This window comes from Dama dama, chromosome 24, assembly GCF_033118175.1.
Source record: "Dama dama isolate Ldn47 chromosome 24, ASM3311817v1, whole genome shotgun sequence".
NCBI classification, from domain to species: domain Eukaryota; kingdom Metazoa; phylum Chordata; class Mammalia; order Artiodactyla; family Cervidae; genus Dama; species Dama dama.
This window is the reverse complement of record NC_083704.1, coordinates 55,942,017-55,963,708: the sequence shown is the minus strand read 5'-3', so window position 1 is coordinate 55,963,708 and position 21,692 is coordinate 55,942,017. Positions and strand designations below refer to the sequence as shown.

The 21,692-nt window shown below is 41.5% G+C and overlaps 1 protein-coding gene and 1 non-coding gene across 8 annotated transcripts in view; one reads left to right on the top strand and one right to left on the bottom strand.

Annotated features, from left to right (window-relative positions):
• Positions 1-21,476, bottom strand: part of MAP4 (microtubule associated protein 4) — a 150,242-nt gene extending 128,766 nt beyond the window's left edge. For 2 of the 7 annotated variants that reach the window (XM_061128710.1, XM_061128713.1), the window contains exon 1: positions 925-1,074. In XM_061128710.1, coding sequence (XP_060984693.1) covers positions 925-938 — 14 coding nt within the window. In that variant the 5' untranslated portion in view covers positions 939-1,074. Of the gene's footprint in view, positions 1-924; positions 1,085-17,334; positions 17,392-21,362 lie in introns of those variants that run through there. The other 5 variants (XM_061128706.1, XM_061128707.1, XM_061128709.1 and 2 more) reach the window with 4 other exon arrangements.
• On the top strand, positions 19,253-19,359 carry LOC133046367 (U6 spliceosomal RNA). Its single transcript, XR_009690497.1, has one exon. It is a non-coding gene; the product is annotated as a U6 spliceosomal RNA (small nuclear RNA).
• Positions 21,477-21,692: the final 216 nt, after the last annotated feature.

The window sequence follows — 21,692 nt, the reverse complement described above, 5'->3', positions numbered from 1 at the left end:
CTTAACTTATAAACATTTTGTAAAATATTTATTTATTCATTTTTGGCTGTGCTGGGTCTTTGTTGCTGCATGGGCTCTTCTCTAGTTGTGATGAGCAGGGACTACTCTGCTCCAGTATGCAGGCTTCTCACTGTGGTGACTTCTCTTGTTGCACAGACTCCAGGGCACACAGGCTTCAGTAGTTACGGCACATGTGCTCAGTACATGCTCCTGCGCCCTAGAGCACAAGCTCAACTGTTGTGGGCCACAGGCTCTCAACATGTGGGATCACTCTGGATCAGGGATTGAATGCTTGCCTCCCACATTGGCAGGTAGATTCTTTACCACTGTGTCACCAGGGAAGTCCCATCATAAACTTTTTTTTTTTTTAATTACTCAGCATGTGTCACATTCTGGAAAAATTTTGTTTCATTTAGAAAACTTCCCATTTATGAAGACTTTAAAAGTGAGTTTAACTGAAAAATTTACTTCAATTAATCACTGCATTTTCCCTACAAGAAAAAAGTTATTTTAACACCCACAGATTACATGTCTGATTTTTCTGAATAATATTATACATTTAAGAGAAGGTATGATGAGGAGGCCTTACAATTAGCTGTGAAAAGAAGAGAAGCAAAGGAGAAAAGGAAAGATAATTCCCATTTGAATAGAGAGTTCCAAAGAATAGCAAGGAGAGATAAGAAAGACCTCCTCAGCGATCAGTGTAAACAGAGGAAAACAACAGAATAGGAAAGACTAGAGATCTCCTCAAGAAAATTAGAGGGTATCAAGGGAATATTTCACGCAAAGATGGGTTCGATAAAGGACAGAAGTGGTATGGACCTAACAGAAGCAGAAGATATCAAGAAGAGGTGGCAAGAATACACAGAACTGTACAAAAAAGATCTTCACGACCCAGATAATCACAGTGGTGTGATCACTCACCTAGAGCCAGACATCCTGGAATGTGAAGTCAAGTGGGCCTTAGGAAGCGTCGCTACCAACAAAGCTAGTGGAGGTGATGGAATTCCAGTTGAGCTATTTCAAATCCTGAAAGATGATGCTGTGAAAGTGCTGCACTCAATATGCCAGCAAATTTGGAAATCTCAGCAGTGGCCACAGGACTGGGAAAGGTCAGTTTTCATTCCAATCCCTAAGAAAGGCAATGCCAAAGAATGCTCAAACTACCGCACAATTGCACTCATCTCACACGCTAGTAAAGTAATGCTCAAAATTCTCCAAGCTAGGGTTCAGCAATACGTGAACTGTGAACTTCCAGATGTTCAAGCTGGTTTTAGAAAAAGCAGAGGAACCAGAGATCAAATTGCCAACATCTGCTAGATCGTCAAAAAAGCAAGAGAGTTCCAGAAAAACATCTATTTCTGCTTTATTGACTACGCCAAAGCCTTCGACTGTGTGGATCACAATAAACTGGAAAATTCTGAAAGAGATGGGAATACCAGACCACCTGACCTGCCTCTTGAGAAACCTGTTACAGGTCAGGAAGCAACAGTGAGAACTGGACATGGAACAATAGACTGGTTCCAAATCGGGAAAGGAGTATATCAAGGCTGTATATTGTCACCCTGCTTATTTAACTTATATGCAGAGTACATTATGGTAAACACCGGGCTGGAAGAAGCACAAGCTTCTTGGACTGCACAAGCTCCCTTGGACTGCAAGGAGATCCAACCAGTCCATCCTAAAGGAGATCAGTCCTGGGTGTTCATTGGAATGACTGATGCTGAAGCTGAAACTCCAGTATTTTGGCCACCTCATGAGAAGAGTTGACTCATTGGAAAAAGCCCTGATGCTGGGAGGGATTGGGGGCAGGAGGAGAAGGGGACGACAGAGGATGAGATGGTTGGATGGCATCACCAACTCGATGGACATGGGTTTGAGTAAACTCCAGGAGTTGGTGATGGACAAGGGAGGCCTGGCATGCTGGGATTCATGGGGTCGCAGAGTCGGACACAACTGAGCAACTGAACTGAACTGAACTGAACTGATGATGACTTTTACCTTTCTTTAGTGCTCCATATTACCAAACATAATACAGGACAAACATGAAGAAAAAAATGAAGAGATAAGGGAAGAGATGATAAACATATCTTGATTCACATTTAGTCTTATTAAACAGCACCACCTCTGAAAAGCCTAAGATTTTAAAACATACATATACATCCTCTGCCAGTAAGTCATATTACAGTCAGTCTCCAATTTCATTTATAGGGCTATTGAGACATTTTAAATGATTTCCATTAAAGTATTTTCTTAGAAACAAACTATGAAACCAGACTCCATGTACAATCTTTTATGCAATCACTGATTTTGGTACAGTAGAGGAATTAAAGAGAGTGAACACAATCTGCCACAACAGACGTGGAGGAGACCAATGAGGTTGGTGTGGGACATTTGGGGTTTACTATCAGATAGTGATGAATGTTCCAAACCATAAGCTATAGAGACTGGCAAAGAGGAAACAGCTTGCTGAGCACTCCTCAATGATTAACTGCTTGTAAAAAGAATATGAAGACTGGTAACTTGGTAAATATTTTCCTTTTTCTAAATTAAAAAAATTTTTCATAGCATTACTTATCACTTTTGGAAAAGCAAAAGTAAAGTGATACGATTTTGAAGTTTCAAAAATATTAAGCAGTAACATTACAATTTTATGTCTAATTAATGACTCCATGTTAGGTTGAAAGAATAGCTTTCTAAACTATGACATACACACCTTCATATTTAAGAAATAGAAACTAAAACAACTCCAAATATTATATACCTCTACATGTATGCTTATCTGTAAAGTGATTTTATCATTATTAGTTTCAGTTTGACATACAGTGCAACTATTCATGATACTAAGAAAAAGATACAAAGTGGAAAAATGAAATACAATAATTTTTAATTAGATCTGCTACATGAATCTGGACATCAAATATTAAAAAATCCCAATCTATGAAATAATCTAAACTTCCCAATAAATCTGAACATCTGGAAATATATTACACAGCAATTAGAAAAAGTTGCACTATGGAAAAATATTAAAATCATTCTGGCTTATGTTTTGCAAACTCCAGCAGAAAACTAATGCTAGGGTTTACTGAAACAAACACTGCTGGTATCTCCTATTTCCTCCAAGAAAAAACAAAAAGCCATTATTATCTCTGATTTTCTCCTAAAAAGTATAATGACCCCTCTTATGACATAATGGAAAATATGAACAAGAATTTCAATCAAAATAGCATTCATAAAGACATGTGGATACTTATAAAACCTAAGTATCTACCCATACACCCAGAGTTTCTGAAACTAATAGCTAAATCTGATTTACTTCAGACTCCCTTTTGTAAAAAATTCATGTCTAAACACTGAGATTCATGGGAAACAGTACATCCTTTTTATGTATGGGGACTCTCTCTTAGGCACTTAACCTAGCAGAGTAACACATATGGATCACCTCCTGAATATATACATTACAAGTTAACTGATACCACCAAAAAATGTCATTATACATAAACATTTACTGACAAGGAATGATACTTATAATAGTTAAGTGGAAAGTCCTTGAATAGTATAAACAGTTCATACTTTATGTATGAAGAAAAATAAGTATGTATATTCACAGAAAACAGCTAAAAGATTATATATCAAAGTGTTGTTATTCTTTCATTTTTTTATGTTCTAAATTTTCTACATTAAATATACATTCTCATAAATAAAAAAATAAATGTCATTTTTAAAACAATACAAAAACTCTTATGTTTCTTGGAAAATACAGATCTACTTTTTCCTCTTCCTCCCATTAGTTACAACTAAAAATCCTGGATATTATACATATATAAAACAAACTTAAGACTTTGAAAGGTGGAGAGAAGACAGTAAAATGTCAAGGGACCTTGGAAAACTAAGGAACAAAAAAGTTATGAGTTCCCTGGGTTTTCTTTTTGTCTAATATATCTCAATATTGGAAATGACGAGCCTGGCAATCCAGAAACACCTAAGAGTGCAGACAAGGAAAACTCCAACAAAACTCTGCTCACTTTAGCCCAAGGACCAGGAAAGAGGCAGCCAAGCAAGACAGAAAACTTTTAGACAATAACCACTTTACTTCAGCCAAACACCAGAGAAAACACAGTAGTCCCAACACTACCGTATGGCAAAGGTGGAACCCTCTCTAGGATGGAGTCAGGGACCAAGGAGTGGATCCCAAACTTCATCCCTGAAGTAGGCAAGCATCAGTGCAGTATCAGTGAAGGCCACTTACAGAGCCCAGACTGCCACATTATATCAACATAAATGTCATTTCTCTAAAAACTAAACGGGCAACTACCATATGACCCAGCAGTTGTACTCAGGCAAACTGCCAAACTGTTTTCCAGAGGGGATGTACCATTTACTGTTAACTGTTTCTATGTCAATATTCTTGTTATATGGTTTTGCAAAGTACTACTAGGGCAAAGGGTACAAAAGATCTCTCTGTATTGTTTTCTTACAACTTCATATGAATCAACAATTATCTCCAAGTTACAGGTTTAATTAAAAAACAGAATTCAAAAACCACACAAAAAACTGACAAATACACTAAATATTTGGACTTCTTAAGGCAGCACTTGAAGGTCAAAGTTTTAGTCACACAGTTGGGTTCGACTCTGCCTGCCAGGCTCCTCTGTCCGTGGGATTTTCCAAAAAACAACACTGGAGTGGTTGCCATTCCCTTCACTAGGGGATCTTCCCAATCCAGGGATCAAACCCAGGTGTCCCGCAACGCAGGAAGATTCTTTATCATCTAAGCCACACAGTCTTATACCCAAAGAACCTAAACTGAACCTAGAATGTGTAAGAGACTCAAAAGGCCAAGAGTTCCCTCTTGGCCTTCTGGTTAGAATTCTGGGATTTTACCACCAGGTCAGGTCAGGTCAGGAGACAGATTCTGCAAGTTGCATGGCAGTCAAAAAAAAAAAAAAATCACTTACTGAATTAGGTTGAATAATATAATCAACATTTCAAAAATAAGACCCTTAAAAATCTAACAGTTTCATTTCACTGGTTTTAAACAAAACAATCTTAGAACAACAACAAAAAGGCTGATTTCAAGAAAATAAAGTATACTGGTATTTCTCCACAAAAAGAACAGTAACTGATATCACTTATATGTGGAATCTAAAATATGACACAAATGAAGTTATTTACAAAACAGAAACAGACTCATATTGAAAACAAACTTGTGGCTACCAAAGGGAACGAGGGTGAGGGAGGATTCAATTAGGAGTTTGAGATTAACAGATACAAACTACTACATATAAAACATAAACAGCAAGATTCTGCTGTACAGCACAGGGAACTATATTCAATATCTTGTCTAAACCATGATGGAAAAGAAAATGAAAATACGTATAACTAAATTACTTTGCTGTACACTGAAAGCAAACACATTATAAATCAGCTATAATAAAAAAATAAAATATAAACCTCAATTGAAAAAAAAATACTATGCATGAAATCTGAAATTACCATATAGCAGAGATTCTTTACAAACCAAGCAGCACACATAAATACCATGTATCCAGTAATAGCGGCCTCCCCAGCCCGAACCTGAGGTGTGAGGGGCCCTTCCTCCATCTTTGAGGCCAGACCCCACTCCATTAAGGCAGGGCACGGGCAGCTCTGAAGCACCTCTCCCGCATGTGGCCACAACTAGCTCACCAGGCCTGCCCGCTCTGGGGACAACAGCCCCCAGGCTATCTCATCAGTCACCAGCTGACGAGTGAGGCCAGTCGCAGGCGGAACCAGCCACCTCAGTGATCCCACTAATGGGCATGTCAACGGCCTCTGCAAGGCCACCAAGGTCTCCACCATCTGCAAGCCTAGCTCCACTGAGGGCTGGAGGTCCTGGTCACTTTCTGGTGTCCCATCTTTCTGCTCCGAGTATAGAGGCATCAAGGCCAGCACACACATTGATAGCTGCTGGAGCTGCCGTTACTGAACAACTGTCAACCAGCAACCGTTAGTGGTTCTGCTCAGCCATTGGTTGGTGCCACTATGAGCACCTCCCCCAAGCAAGAAACCGTTAATGAGCAACTGTCAACCAGCGACAGTTAGTGGTTCTGCTCAGCCATTGGTTGGTGCCACAATGAGCACCTCCCCCAAGCAAGCAACCGTTAATGAGCAACTGTCAACCAGCGACCGTTAGTGGTTCTCCTCAGCCATTGGTCAGTGCCCAGACGGCCCCTCCCTCTCCTGTATACAAAAGGAGTCCAAATTCAGACTGAGGGAAGATGGGTTTTTCAACATATAATTTTATTTATCATTGGCTGTGTTGGGTCTTTGTTGCTGTGCAGGCTTTTCTCTAGTTGAGGCGAGTGGGGGCTAATCTCCATTTGCAGTGCCCAGGCTTCTCCTTGTGGTGGCTTCTCTCATTGCAGAGTGCGGGCTTTAAGGAGCCTGGGCTTCAGTAGTTGTGGCGCACAGGCTTAGTTGCTCCAGGGCACATGGGGTCTTGCCGGATCAGGGATCAAACCCATGTCTCATGCATTGGCCAGCGAGTTCTTTATGACAGAGCCACCAGGGAAGCCCAGAAGATAGTTTTTTGAGATGTTATTCTGCCATCTTTTTGGTCTGCTAGCTTTCTGATTAAAGTCGTTATTTCTTATTCTAACAACTCACCTCTCAATCAATTTATTGGTCTGTCTTTAAGATTAACTGTCACAATTGGTGACCATCTCCATTATGTATGAACACAGCCCTTTTTACCTGACAAAGCATAGCGTTAGTCACTCAGTCATGTCTGACTCTGTGATCCCATGGATTGTAGCCCATGAGGCTACTCTGTCCATGGGATTCTCCTGGCAAGAATACTGGGGATTGCCATTCCCTTCTCCAGAGGATCTTCCCGACCCAGGGATCAAACTCAGGTCTCCTGTACTGCAGGAAGATTCTTTACTATTTGAGCTACAGGGAAGACCCTTTGGGTGGGCTCCGGGAGTTGGTGTTCAACAAGGAGGCCTGGCGTGCTGCAGCTCATGGGGTCGCAAAGAGTTGGACGCGACTGAACTGAACTGAACTGAAGACCCTTTACCTGACAAAACTGTCATTCAATAACAAGAAAGTCTCTAATTTTACTAAAAATATCCAAGCAATTCATTAATTAAAGGAAAAAAATGTATACAAGGACCTGTGTTGTCACTTCATTTAAAAACAATAAAACAACTGTCTTTTCTGACTAAGTTCCCCTGCATGAACACCTGATATGAAAATCTAGGTGCAACATCAGCCGACTTTATGATTAGTAATGAAACTGAAAGTAGAGTTAACAGTCAGTTAACAGGCTCTATGATGGAATAATTCAAGTAAAAGAACATAGTTACAGCCCAACCTATTTATAAACTAAGTTGATAATGATAAAAAACTACCTAAGATATCAACTTTAGAGTAATAGCAACTATGCTTACTTTGATTCTTTATGATCCATTGAATCTATGGACACATGAAGTCTTAATTATTTCAGAATTAAACTACTCTTGAACATCTCTCTCATACCTCTGGCCTTTAAAATATTAATCATATAGCTTTTTTTTCTCCCCAATCATACAGCTTTTAATATACACAGGTTCAGGAATCATCAGTGTGCAGCAGAACTGCGCAGCAGTTCCATCACCAAAAGGGACCCAACATCCCAAATCGTATAAACTGAGGCATTCATATATTACTAATACATTTCCTTTGGAACATAACACAAGGCAAGTCTTTAAGCTGACATTTCTTACCTACTAAAAAGTATTAACAACAGAACAAAGTCCTAGAGAACCCATCAAAACTAAGGAAGATTAGGGAATTCCCCAGCAGTCCAGTGGTTAGGACTCAGAGCTTTCACTGGTTCGGCCCCAGGGTTCAATTCCTGGCTGGGGAACTAAAAAAGACCACAAGCCACCTGGCATGGCCAAAAAAAACATGGAGAAATAAAAAACCAAGTTTAAAAAGTTAAAAATCACCTGCAGCTGGAAAAGGAAATGGCAACCCACTCCAGTATTCTTGCCTGCGAAATCCCATGGACAGAGAAGCCTGGCAGGCTACAGTCCATGGGGTTTGAAAGAGTCAGACACAACTTAATGACAAAACAGTAGCAGCAGCAGGGAGCTTTTAAATACCCATGCACCCTAAGACTCTCCTACACTGTGGGTGAGGACACAGAAATAGTAAAATCACCATGGAAAAAAGTTGGGCAATTTCTTTATTATTGGAGTATAACTGCTTTACAATGTTGTTCATTTATGCTGTACATTTATACAATGGAATATTACTCAGCCATAAAAAGGAATGAAAGTGCATCATTTATAGTGATGTGGATGTCATACAGAGTGAAGTAAGTTAGAGAGGAAAAAAAAAATTGTATACTAACACACACACACACACACACATATATATATATATATATACACACTCCAGACAGAATGAAGAGATGGAGCCAAAGCAAAACACCCAGTGTGGATGTGACTAGTGACAGAAGCAAACTCCAATGCTGTAAAGAGCAACACTGCATAGGAACCTGGAATGTTAGGTCCATGAATCCAGGCAAATTGGAAGTGCTCAAATAGGAGATGACAAGAGTGAACATCAACATTTTAGGAATCAGCGAACTAAAATGGACTGGAATGGGTGAATTTAACTCAGATAACCATTGTATCTACTACTGTGGGCAAGAATCCCTTAGAAGAAATGGAGTAGCCCTCATAGTCAACAAAAGAGTCCAAAATGCAGTACTTGGATGCAATCTCAAAAATGACAGAATGATCCCTGTTTGTTTCCAAGGCAAACCATTCAATATCATGAATGTCTATGCCCTGACCAGTAATGCTGAAGAAGCTGAAGTTGAACGGTTCTATGAAGACCTACAAGACCTTTTAGAACTAACACCCGAAAAAGATGTTCTTTTCATTATAGGGGACTGGAATGCAAAAGTAGGAAGTCAAGAAACACTTGGAGTAACAGGCAAATTAGGCCTTGGCGTACAGAATGAAGCAGAACAAAGGCTAATAGAGTGTTGCCAAGAGAACACAAACACCCTCTTCCAACAACACAAGAGAAGACTTTATACGTGGACATCATCAGACGGTCAACACCGAAATCAGATTGATTATATTCTTTGTAGCCAAAGATGGAGAAGCTCTATATAGTCAGCAAAAGCAAGGCTGGGAGCTGACTGTGGCTCAGATCATGAACTTCTTATTGCCAAATTCAGACTTAAATTAAAGAAAGTAGGGAAAACCACTAGACCATTCAGGTATGACCTAAATAAAATCCCTTATGATTATACAATGGAAGCGACAAATAAGTTTAAGGGACTAGATCTGATAGACAGAGTACCTGATGAACTATGGACAGAGGTTTGTGACATTGTACAGGATACAGGGATCAAGACCATCCCCAAGAAAAAGAAATGCAAAAAAGCAAAATGGTTGTCTGAGGAGGCCTTACAAATAGCTGAGAAAAGAAGAGAAGCTAAAGGCAAAGGAGAAAAGGAAAGATAACCATTTGAATGCAGAGTTCCAAAGAATAGCAAGGAGAGATAAGAAAGCCTTCCTTGGTGAACAAAGCAAAGAAACAGAGGAAAACAATAGAATGGGAAAGACTAGAGATCTCCTCAAGAAAATTAGAGATACCAAGGGAACATTTCATGTAAAGAGGGGCTCAATAAAGGACAGAAATGGTATGGACCTAACAGAAGCAGAAGATATTAAGAAGAGGTGGCAAGAATACACAGAAAACTGTACAAAAAAGATCTTCACGACCCAGATAATATCACAGTGGTGTGGTCACTCACCTAGAGCCAGACATCCTGGAATGTGAAGTCAAGTGGGCCTTAGGAAGTGTCGCTACGAACAAAGCTAGTGGAGGTGATGGAATTCCAGTTTGGCTATTTCAAATCCTAAAAGATGATGCTGTGAAAGTGCTACATTCAATATGCCAGCAAATTTGGAAAACTCAGCAGTGGCCACAGGACTGGAAAAAGGTCAGTTTTCATTCTAGTCCCAAAGAAAGGCAATGCCAAAGAATGCTCAAACTACTGCACAATTGCACTCATCTCACACACTAGCAAAGTAATTAATGCTCAAAATTCTCCAAGCAATATATGAACCGTGAACTTCCAGATGTTCAAGCTGGTTTTAGAAAAGGCAGAGGAACCAGAGATCAAATTGCCAACATCCATTGGATCGTCAAAAAAGCAAGAGAGTTCCAGAAAAACATCTATTTCTGCTTTACTGACTATACCAAAGCCTTTGACTGTGTGGACCACAACAAACTGTGGAAAATTCTTCAAGAGAGGGGAATACCAGACCACCTGACCTCCCTCTTGAGAAATCTGTATGCAGGTCAGGAAGCAACAGTGAGAACTGGACATGGAACAACAGATTGGTTCCAAACAGGAAAAGGAGTATGTCAAGGCCGTATGTTATCACCCTGCTTATTTAACTTATATGCAGAGTACATCATGAGAAATGCTGGACTAGATGAAGCACAAGCTGGAATCAAGACAGCTGGGAGAATATCAATAACCTCAGATATGAAGATGACATCACCCTTACGGCAGAAAGTGAAGAAGAATTAAAGAATCTCTTGATGAAAGTGAAAGAAGAGAGTGAAAAAGTTGGCTTAAAGCTCAACATTCAGAAAACTAAGATCATGGCATCCGGTCCCATCACTTCATGGCAAATAAATGGGGAAATAGTGGCTGACTTTATTTTTTGGGGCTCCAAAATCACTGCAGCCATAAAAATAAAAGACGCTTACTCCTTGGAAGGAAAGTTACGACCAACCTAGACAGCATATTAAAAAGCAGAGACTTTACTTTGGGCTCCAAAATCACTCCAAATGGTGACTGTAGCCATAAAATTAAAAGACGCTTACTCCCTGGAAGGAAAGTTATGACCAACCTAGACAGCGTATTAAAAAGCAGAGACATTACTTTGCCAACAAAGGTCCATCTAGTCAAGGCTATGGTTTTTCCAGTAGTCATGTACAGATGTGACCGTTGGACTATAAAGAAAGCTGAGCACCGAAGAATTGATGCTTTTGAACCGTGGTGTTGGAGAAGACTGTTGAGAGTCCCTTGGACTGCAAGGAGATCCAACCAGCCCATTCTAAAGGAGATCAGTCCTGAATGTTCATTGGAAGCACAGATGCTGAAGCTGAAACTCCAATACTTTGGCCACCTGATGCGAAGAACTGACTCATTTGAAAAGACCCTGATGCTGGGAAGGATTGAGGGCAGGAGGAGAAGGGGACGACAGAGGATGAAATGGTTGGATGCCATCACCGACTCAATGGACATGAGTTTGGGTGAACTTTGGGAGTTGGTGATGGACAGGGAGGCCTAGTGTACTGTGGTCCATAGGGTTGCAAAGAGTCGGACATGACTGAGCAACTGAACTGAACTGAACTGAACACATATATATGGAATCTAGAAAGAAGGCAATAAGGAAGCCATTTGCAGGGCAATTTCTTAAAAGGTTAAATATACACCTACCAAAAAATAAATAAATAAATATACACCTACCTTCCAAACCAGCCAATCCACTTTCAGTGTTACCCGCTCAAAAAATAAAAGTATGTGTCTACACACAAACACACCACACACACCCAAAATCACCCACAGCACTTATCACAATGCTATGTGTAAAGAAGACTCAGAAGGATCTGTGCTATTAAACTGAACATAGTAAAAAGAACGCTAGAAATTAAAGTTCAAGTCCTGACTCAGCTTTGTGGTATGTGACCTCAAAGAAGACAATTATTCTGGGCCTCACAGTAGTTTCATGAGTCTATGAATTTCATCGTTTTATAGCCAATTTACCATATATATGGTAAAATGAAACTTAGAGGCAATGCAATTCCCATTGAAAACACCAAAACTCACCACCAATTCCACATCCACCAAGATTATAATTTTACTTGGACCACTAGGCAATATCTCACTAGCATTTTAAAGGGTGCCTTCCCCATTTACATATCTCTTAATTCTCACAACAACTCTGTGAGATAGGTATGCTCAGCACCCTGATTCTGTAAATAAAAAGGTTCACTGAGTTGCCCCAGACGTCAAAACTCTTTTGTGATAGAGTTTGGACCTAAACTCTTGTTTTTTGACACCTGGTTCAGTGCTAGTACTGCCATACTATAACACATATATCTGACAAAGGATTTGTCTCATATATATATGTAATATAAAGAACAATATATATATGTAATTTATATAAAGAACTCTTAAAGTTCATGGATTAAAAACAAATAACCTAATTTAAAATGGACGAAGGATCTGAATACACATTTCTCCAATATGTTCTACCTATAAGAAAACAATTGAGAGCCCTCTAGAATCTTCCTGTGTATTTCTATTCCTAAAAGAGAAAATGGGTTATAATCTAAATGATATCTGAGAACTTCAGACAGCATTTAACAACAGCGAAAAAAAAAAAAAAGATATCGTATTATTTCAGACAGTTTAACAACAGCAGAACGATATCTGAGAATTTCAGACAGTTTAATAACAACAACAACGCTAATGAAGCAAACTTTTTCTTAAGGGTCTCTCTACTCACCACCGATCCCCAATCTCCCCTAAATTTTTCCATTTTTTTCCCTTTTTTAGAATATAGCATAATCTTCTCAAAGCTTTTTAAGTTTTTTTTCATGACAGTCTCAACATATGTGGGGTGGGGGTGGGGTAAGGGATGAGAGAGAGGCTGTAAGTATTTTATATGTGAATCACTTATAAGTCAGAATCTATACTTTGTCATAATGAAAAAATCTTATAAACTAACTTCAATCAGTAATCAATAACTACTGTTTGAAGGAAACTAGCTGTGCCTTTAGGGTCATAAGATGTAAAATATTTTAATTACAATTTTGCACACAAACTACAGCAGAAAATAAGAATCAAGATCTCTTTCGGAAATACTTTAATACTTAAGTAATAAAGTCAGAAGTAAGGAGAAAATAAACATTAAGTTTTGTTTCTAATTACACACTACTAGGGGTTGGTGGGAGAAGGCAATGGCCCCCACTCCAGTACTCTTGCCTGGAAAATCCCATGGATGGAGGAGCCTGGTAGGCTGCAGTCCATGGGGTCGCGAAGAGTCGGACCTGACTGAGCGACTTCACTTTCACGTTTCACTTTTATGCACTGGAGAAGGAAATGGCAACCCCCTCCAGTGTTCTTGCCTGGAGAATCCCAGGGATGGGGTCGCACAGAGTCGGACACGACTGAGGTGACTTAGCAGCAGTAGCAGGGGTTGGTGACTGCAGCCATGAAATTAAAAGACGCTTACTCCTTGGAAGGAAAGTTATGACCAACCTAGATAGCATATTAAAAAGCAGACCTTTGCCAACAAAGGTCTGTCTGTCTAGTCAAGCTTATGGTTTTTTCAGTGGTCATGTATGGATGTGAGAGTTGGACTGTGAAGAAAGCTGAGCACCAAAGAATTGATGCTTTTGAACTGTGGTGTTGGAGAAGACTCTTGAGAGTCCCTTGGACTGCAAGGAGATCCAACTAGTCCATCCTAAAGGAGATCAGTCCTGGGTATTCATTGGAAGGGCTGATGCTGAAGCTGAAGCTCCAATACTTTGGCTACCTCATGCAAACAGTTGACTCATTGGAAAAGAGCCTGATGCTGGGAGGGATTGGGGGCAGGAGAAGGGGACAGAGGATAAGATGGCTGGATGGCATCACCGACTCGATGGACATGAGATTGAGTAAACTCCGGGAGTTGGTGATGGACAGGGAGGCCTGGCGTGCTGCGATTCATTGGATCGCAAAGAGTTGGACATGACTGAGCTACTGAACTGAACTGAGGGCTTCCCTTGTGGCTCAGTTGGTAAAGAATCCACCTGCAATGACGGAGACCTGGGTTCAATCCCTGGGTTGGGAAGATCCCCTGGAGAAGGGAGCAGCTACCCACTCCAGTATTCTGGCCTGGAGAATTCCATGGACTGTATAGTCCATGGGGTCACAAAGAGTCGGACACAACTGAGTGACTTTCACTTCACTTCAGGATCTGATCTTGGAATTCTCTAGCTGAATATTAATCTATACAAATAAAAATAAAGAAAGAACATATCAAAGTTATAGACATAGAAAGGATAAATAAAGCAAAGAGAATGGAATCAGGATTCAAAAGGTCCCCTTTGAAACAATGGAGAGAAATCAGGAATTACAGAAAGGATATAGGAGTGTACTGGTGGGTCAGATGGTGAAGTGTCTGCCTACAATGTGGGAGACCTGGATTTGATCCCTGGGTCGGGAAGATCCTCTGGAGAAGGAAGTGGCAACCCACTCCAGTACTCTTGCCTGGAAAATCCCATGGACAGAGGAATGTGGTAAGCTACAGTCCATGAGGTCACAAAGAGTTCGACATGACTAAGAGACTTCACTTACTGGAGTGTAAAGAAGTCCTATACATAGTCTCAAGAAACCAACAAAGACTTTGGTTAACAGCAGCTCTAGAGAAAAAAAGACCTAGAGATGCGCTTACTATCAGACAAGTATAAACTAACACTGAAAAAAAGTGGATATTGGAAGAAAAAAGAACCTAATTTATTCTGAAGCAGCACTGATGGAAACTAAGCTCCCTAAGGGCAGGGATCATTTCTAATTCCTTAACCACTTTACTTTCAAGGCCTAATACAGTAGTATCTGTGTGTGTGTTAGTGGCTCAGTTGTGTCGGGACTCTCTGCGACCCCAGGAACTCTAGCACACAAGGCTCCTCTGTCCATAGAATTCTCCAGGGAAGAATGGGGAATGAGTTGCCATTCCCTTCTCCAGGGGATCTTCCCCACCCAGGGATCGAAACTGGGTCTCCCAAAACTGAACCATCTGAGCTGTCCTCAGAAGCTCTAGAGGACAGAACATATGTGACAGACTGTAGCATGTCCACAGGGTAAGGCCCAACGCGGTAAAAATTTAGATCGCACATTTCAGAAGACATGGCTAGAAGGAAAAAACTGTTTAGTCTGGAAAAGAAAAAATTTAAGTAGGACAAAGTAACTGTCACTGAATAGTTATAAAGTGGACACTGGATCTACAGGGAATAACTGTAGAGAGCAAAAGTAGAACCAGTAAATAAAAACTACAGGGAGGCACCTCTGAGATCTTTATCAAGGAAGTCTTCCAAAAAGGACAAACTTGCAAACCTGGAATTGATAGCCACCAGCTATGAAATCCCTATCTAGGGGAGTACTTATGAAAAGAAAGGGCTGGAGGATTCACTTGTACCATGTGGAAAGCTGCATTAGATTATCTCTAAGATCTCTTTCAAGTCTATGATTCTGCAAGTAGAAAGAAGTCCAGTAAAGTAACTGTTCTTGCTCTCAACACTCCCAAAGTTTAAAATTAAAAAAAAAAACACTAAGATCCAGGAGCTTTGTTAATTAAAGGAACAATCCCACCAAGAAGGGACAAAGATAGTCAAGATACTTGCTATGAAGAGGTTGCTTTGATTGAGATTAAGCTTATCGTTGGGAGTGAGACTAGGTCACCAATTTCAGCTAAAGTCACTCATTCCCTGTTTAGCCAGGGCAAATGATTTCATCTCTCCACTGGAACTGAAAAATAGTAATTTAAAATACCAATATTATACGAATATAATTTAAATTGGTTAACCACAAGATGCTTTGGAATTTACCTTAGGTGACAATTAAAACTGTATTTTCCACCTGAAACTAACACAATATTGTGAATCAACTATATTCCAGTTAAAAATTAAATTAAAAAAAAAGAAATACTAAAAGAAAACCCTGTACTTTGCTACTTTACACACAGATTAGGGTTGAACTATTAAGTAAATCTATTATAAATAATAAGAACCAAGTATCTCCGGGGGGGGGGGGATCGGGAAGGGGAACACATGTAAATCCATGGCTGATTCATGTCAATGTATGGCAAAAACCACTACAATATTGTAAAGTAATTAGCTTCCAACTAATAAAAATAAATGGGAAAAAAAAAAAAGAAAGAAAATTCACTAGAAGGACTCACAGAACCTAGGGGAAAAAAAAAAAGAACCAAGTATCTCACTGTCAGAGAAAGAAATTACAAATAAGCAAGGAGGGGAATACTACAATGAACTCTGTGATGCTGGATTAGAGTCAGAGAGACCAGTATGAACCCATGTTTATATTTATATACAAGTAGATACAGAAACAGGTATGTGTAGGGAATTCCCTGGCGGTCCAGTGCTTAGGACTCTGTCCTTTCACTGCTGAAGGCACAGGTTCAATCTCTGGTCAGGGAACTAATACTCCGTGAGGGGTGGCCAAAAAAACAAAAATCAGATGTATACCTGGGTCAGTATACATATTTCCTAACTCTGTTCCCTAAGAGTGTCAAGAAGCAGTAATATCCCAGTAGCAATGAGTACACCCAGTTCATTTAGAAAACAGATCTTGGTTTCTAAATATTTTCCTCCAATAAAAGAAACCAGGAGAAATGGTTGATTCTAGGACTGAGGCAGAGAAAATACAAGATCAGACTGGAGCATCTGTGACATCAGAAAGTAAAAATGTGCTCCAAAAAAGAAAAAAGGGACAGGGTAGGAGGGGGACGTGTCAAAAGAACATAGGTGCCAAATGGTCAGAACTAGAAGAATTTATACAATGAAATACAACCCAAAGGGGGAAAAATATTCATGAATCCATACTAAATGATTAAAGTAAGTAAATGGGAGGAAAAGTACAAATCTTTCTTACAGAAGAATTCCAAATAATAAATGTAGGAGGAATGAGAGAAATAGAAAATCACCACTAGAATAGCACAGTAATTGCTGCTGTGGGCAAGTTTCACTGACATTAGAGAATGAAACTTTAAGAAAAAAATCAGGTCCTTGTATAGCCTCTCTGAGATATTTACTAATTACTGTGGGTGGTTTTAACATATGCTCACAAAGTCTTTGATACTCAGGAGGTGGAGCTTAAATTCCCTTGCCCTGGAGTGTGGGCCTGACTCAGTGACTCATTTCTAGCTTCTAACAAATGAAGCAAGGAAACGGAAAAAGAGTCACTTTATAAAAAACGAGGCAGTCAAGTTACTAAAACCAAGTTACTAAAGTTAACATCAGCAATAAGCCATGTTAATATCAGATATCATCTGATACAAAATGTGTGACAGGAACGGCATACTATCTCTTTGATATTCTTCCCTAAAATGCTTCATCTCAGACTAATCAAGAGAAAAAACAAAACAAAATAACAAAAAAAGAGAAAACAGAAAACTCAAATTCAGGAACACTCTACAAATGATCACTACTCTTCAAAAGTGTCAAGTGTCAAAGGCAAGGAGAAACCAAGAAACTGTCACTGACCGGAAGAAACTCAGGGATCACGACATCTAAGTGCAATGTGGTATCCTGGACTGAATCCTGTAACACAAAAAGGCTATCAGTGTGGAAAAACTGGGGAAGTCACAGGAAAATCTGTTGTAGGTCAGTTGCTAATGTCAAACTAATTTTGATCTCTTAATTTTGATACATTTATCATGGTTATATAAAACCCTAACATTAAGGGAAGCTGGATGAAGAGCATAGAGAAATTGTGTACTATCCTTACAACTCTTCTGTAATCTAAAATTATTTCAAAGTAAAAGATTTTTTTTTAATTGCATATTCCTTGTAAAATTAGGAAGGGGGTGAGGAAAGGTTATAAATAAATGTCAAAAGATAAATGCAAACTAATAAAACAGGTTTTACGGTGACAAGATGAACTGTCTAACCTGTGAAGAATCACAAAAGTCAACTCGGTTGACTTTCCAGCTTAAAATTTTAATGACATACAAAACAGTTCCCCTAAGTTCTGCACTCAGAAATTAGCGTAGAATGCTCTAAGAAGGTAGAAAGCTCTAAGAAGAATGCGCAATATGTTTGCTTGATCCCCTTTCCTGACCCTAATTGTCCTCAACACACTCATTCCAAGCAATAAGGCTATCACAGTAAGCTGGTTCTGGGGGCTTCCTAGGTAGCACAGTGGTAAAGAAACTGCCTGCCAATGCAGAAGCCTGGTGATAGACCATGAAGTCAGAAAAAGCTGGACAAGACTGATTGAGCACACGTACACACGAGCTGGTTCTAAGAATGCCATTTAGAAGGACAAAGAAATCAGAGATATCTACTCAGTTTGCTTTTCAAATTAAGCAAATCATATGAACTATATCCAGACAACTTCAAAATGTTTTTTTCAGATGTCCTTGCTTTTTAAGGAAAAATAAAACCTACATATCAACAACTGATGATTAATACTTTAAAGAGGAAAAGGAGAATAGCGATGCCAAAAATTTGAAGTGTCAACAGCAAAAGTTTACACAGCCAAAGGATGGATCATCAAATTCAGAGACAAGATCGGCGAAAAGAAGAAGACCCTAAGATGATTAGGAACCACATCTCTAAAACAAAGCCACCTATCTTGATGTAGGTGGGAGGTTCAAACCACACAAGGGAAAGCTCATCCCCACCCACCCCCACTCTACAACCAAAATTAAAACTGCAAGCATCTTTCCCTGTTCTCAAGCCACTCTGAAAACGTTTGACAAACTTGTCACTCTCTCCCTTGAAAGCCAATTAGTACACAAACATTTTTATACCCTCTAAAAAAATAAAGCCAAGCCACGTAAACCTAAGAAAATCCAGGTGTTTCCTTTACTGTCACCAAACAATGGAAAATGACTTTTTAAATATGTAATATAAACTTATTTATAAATTTGGGAATTTTAACTCAAGTAAGTATATGCTGGAATGACAAATATATGCAGAGACAACTTAAAAAAACTGAAGAGGCTTCCTTGGCGGCTCAGTGGTCAAGAATCCACCTGTCAATGCAGGATACACAGGTTAGATCCCTGATCCCTGATCCAGGAATATCCCACATGCCACGGAGCAACTAAGCTTGTGCACCACATCTATTAAGCCTGTGCTCTAGAGCCTGAGTACCACAACTACCGAAACCCCCAGTACCTAGAGACCGTGTTAGGCAACAAGAGAAGCCAACTCAATGAGAGGTTCACGCACTGCAACTACGGAGTAGCCCCCTCTCGCCACAACTAGAAAAAGTCCCTGCCCAACAATAAATAAAATTATTAAAAAAAAAAAAAAACTGAGACAGTGAGGAAATGTGTTAGAATCTCCCCAGCACTGTCCAATATAAATATGTGAGTAAATATGTGAGTCTGCACAATGGAGAAAGAAGGCGGACCCACTAGGCTTCTGTAACTTGATTAAAACATTCCCTAAGGTGCTCGCTTCGGCAGTACATATACTAAAATTGGAACGATACAGAGAAGATTAGCATGGCCCCTGCGCAAGGATGACACGCAAATTCGTGAAGCGTTCCATATTTAAAAAAAAAAAAACATTCCCTAAGAACATCCAGTGCTCTTAGTTTCAATTCAATAATCAACTGCACTCTTATTACTGATTTGCCTGTCCAGAAACAAAGAAGGTGTCCTGGGCCTGCAGGTAATTAATGCCAGTTGTTCACACGGCACTTAAAACTTTGGACATAAATAAATTGATATCTGGCTTATCATTCTCCAGTGAGATTACTTTGCACGAATAAATTCTCAAGAGCTTGACTCACCCCTGTGTGAACCTACAGTTTCTGAACTACTGTGTGGGAGTCAGAAGGACCCTGGTGTTGATGCCACTTAATCTGTGTGACCTCTGATTTCCATCAGTCTCAATTTCCTCACCTAGAAATAAACACCTATAACTAGTGCCTGGAAGACAGCAAATACTCAAGAAGTGATAGCTTTATTCTATTTAAGCCATATCTGACAGCAAGTGTATAAATGAGGTAAAAACATTTCATTTAAAAAGCAGCAGTATGGACCGTCAAACCACAACAATTTAAAAGACACCCCCAGAAGAGACACGTCCTGTACAAGAGAGTTGAAAAAGGCAAAGTTAAAACGTTGCAAGTAAAGTACCCCCTGCACTGTACAGAGGGAGTCTCTTGCTTAGCAACTCTAGTGTTGTCGACCAAACACCCAGACCGTAATAGTTAGAGCATGACAACTGTTCACTCTAAATCCATGTGCTCAGCTTGGATTCAGGACTGATTTATAAAAATAGCTGCTGCTGCCGCTCTTTGAATCTCTTTGAGCTGATGACTGGGCAGTGTTACCCTATAGGCCTAGAGCAGCTGTATTCCCTCACCACACCCATTTCTCTGTCTGCCCAGCCCAGCGAACGGCACCACCTCCCCCTCCCCCAGCCCCCATCTCTGCAGCATACTATTCTCCCCCTTCCTGGGCTGAGTGAGCAAATTACAAGCACAAATATCCCCTGATGCAATGCCACAACCATCCCTGGGAAAGAGCACAGGCAGTTGCCAAAAGTGCAGCGGCAGGGAAATGGGCGGGACACACACAGAGCAAGAAACACAGCAATCCTAGGGAGCCATGGAAAGGGAATCGAGAGGCCCTGGGGAGCAATACTGTAACTGGACCGAAGAGGGAGGGGAGAAGAGGGGGTTCCCGGGAGAAAGCTGGGTAACACTATCTTGAGAAGCACGTTTCACTCTGGGTCTGGGTCCCTAAAACACAAAGCTAAATGTAATCCTGTCTCCTCCCCAAAGCACCAAATGCATTCACTTTACCCATTCCTGTATGAAAGCAAAACCCTGACACTTCCCCCCACCCCCAAGGAGTAATTTCTCCAAAGAACAGCTAAGGCAACACACTAGTGGAGAACCTGGCCCATGTGCTAAATCACGATCTCCGTTCTGGGTAACATTTCTAACTGCCCCTCCAGGTCCTATCCTCGCATCCGCGGGCAGCGACCCATGCGCACTCCCGCAGCCAGACACACGCTTACTCCCCAAACAGTGCTAGGGCAGCGCGCGCCGGGAGAGCCCAGCCTGGGGCCACGTTCTCTCGACTACCCCCTACCTCCTCCCGTAACCCCCAACCCAGCACCCTCTCTGAGGCTCACCTCCGCCCCACTTCACTTGACCCTCAAAAGCCTCACAGCACGACCTTTGAGTTCTCCAGTGTCCCCGAGCCCCACCCAGGGCCCCAGGCTGCAGCCGACCCTCGCTCACCCGGCTCAGCCCCAATCCCGCGCCTGAGAAGTGCGGCTTAGCCCCGTCGCTCCAGACCCTCTCGGTTCGGTCCGCCCCGCCCGGCGGGCCCCCTTATCGTGCCTCCAAGACTTGGAAGATCGCGCCCGCAGGCCCCCCTCGCCCGACCGCCCCCGCGTCCCGCAGGCCGGCGGCCACCGCCCTTCCCCGCTTCGGGCGGGCCTGGTGGGGTCCCGGGCGACCGCGGGGCGAGGCTCGGGCAGTCCCGGGAACAGTGAGGAAGCCGCCCCTCCGATCGGGCCCCGCCTGCCGCTGCACCTACCCGCCGCCGCCGCCGCCGCCGCCGCCGCGCCGGAGCCGGAGCCGGAGGGAGCCGGGAGAGGGCCGGGAGGAGCCGGGAGCCAGCGAGCGAGCCCGAGGGGCGGGACGCAGGGAGGCGGCCGCTTCCTCGTCGCCCTCTTGAGGGCCGGCGCGAGGGAGGGGCGCCGCCGCCGCCTATCCCGCGGGCGCGGCGGCTTCGGCCAATAAGTGGGGCGAGGGGGCGGGCGGAGGGCCGCGGCGGACCAATAGGGGCCGGCCCCGCCGCCTCGACCTAGGCGGAGTAGCGGCCAAGCGGAGGAGTGCAGTGGCGGGCGAAATACGTGAGGGGGCT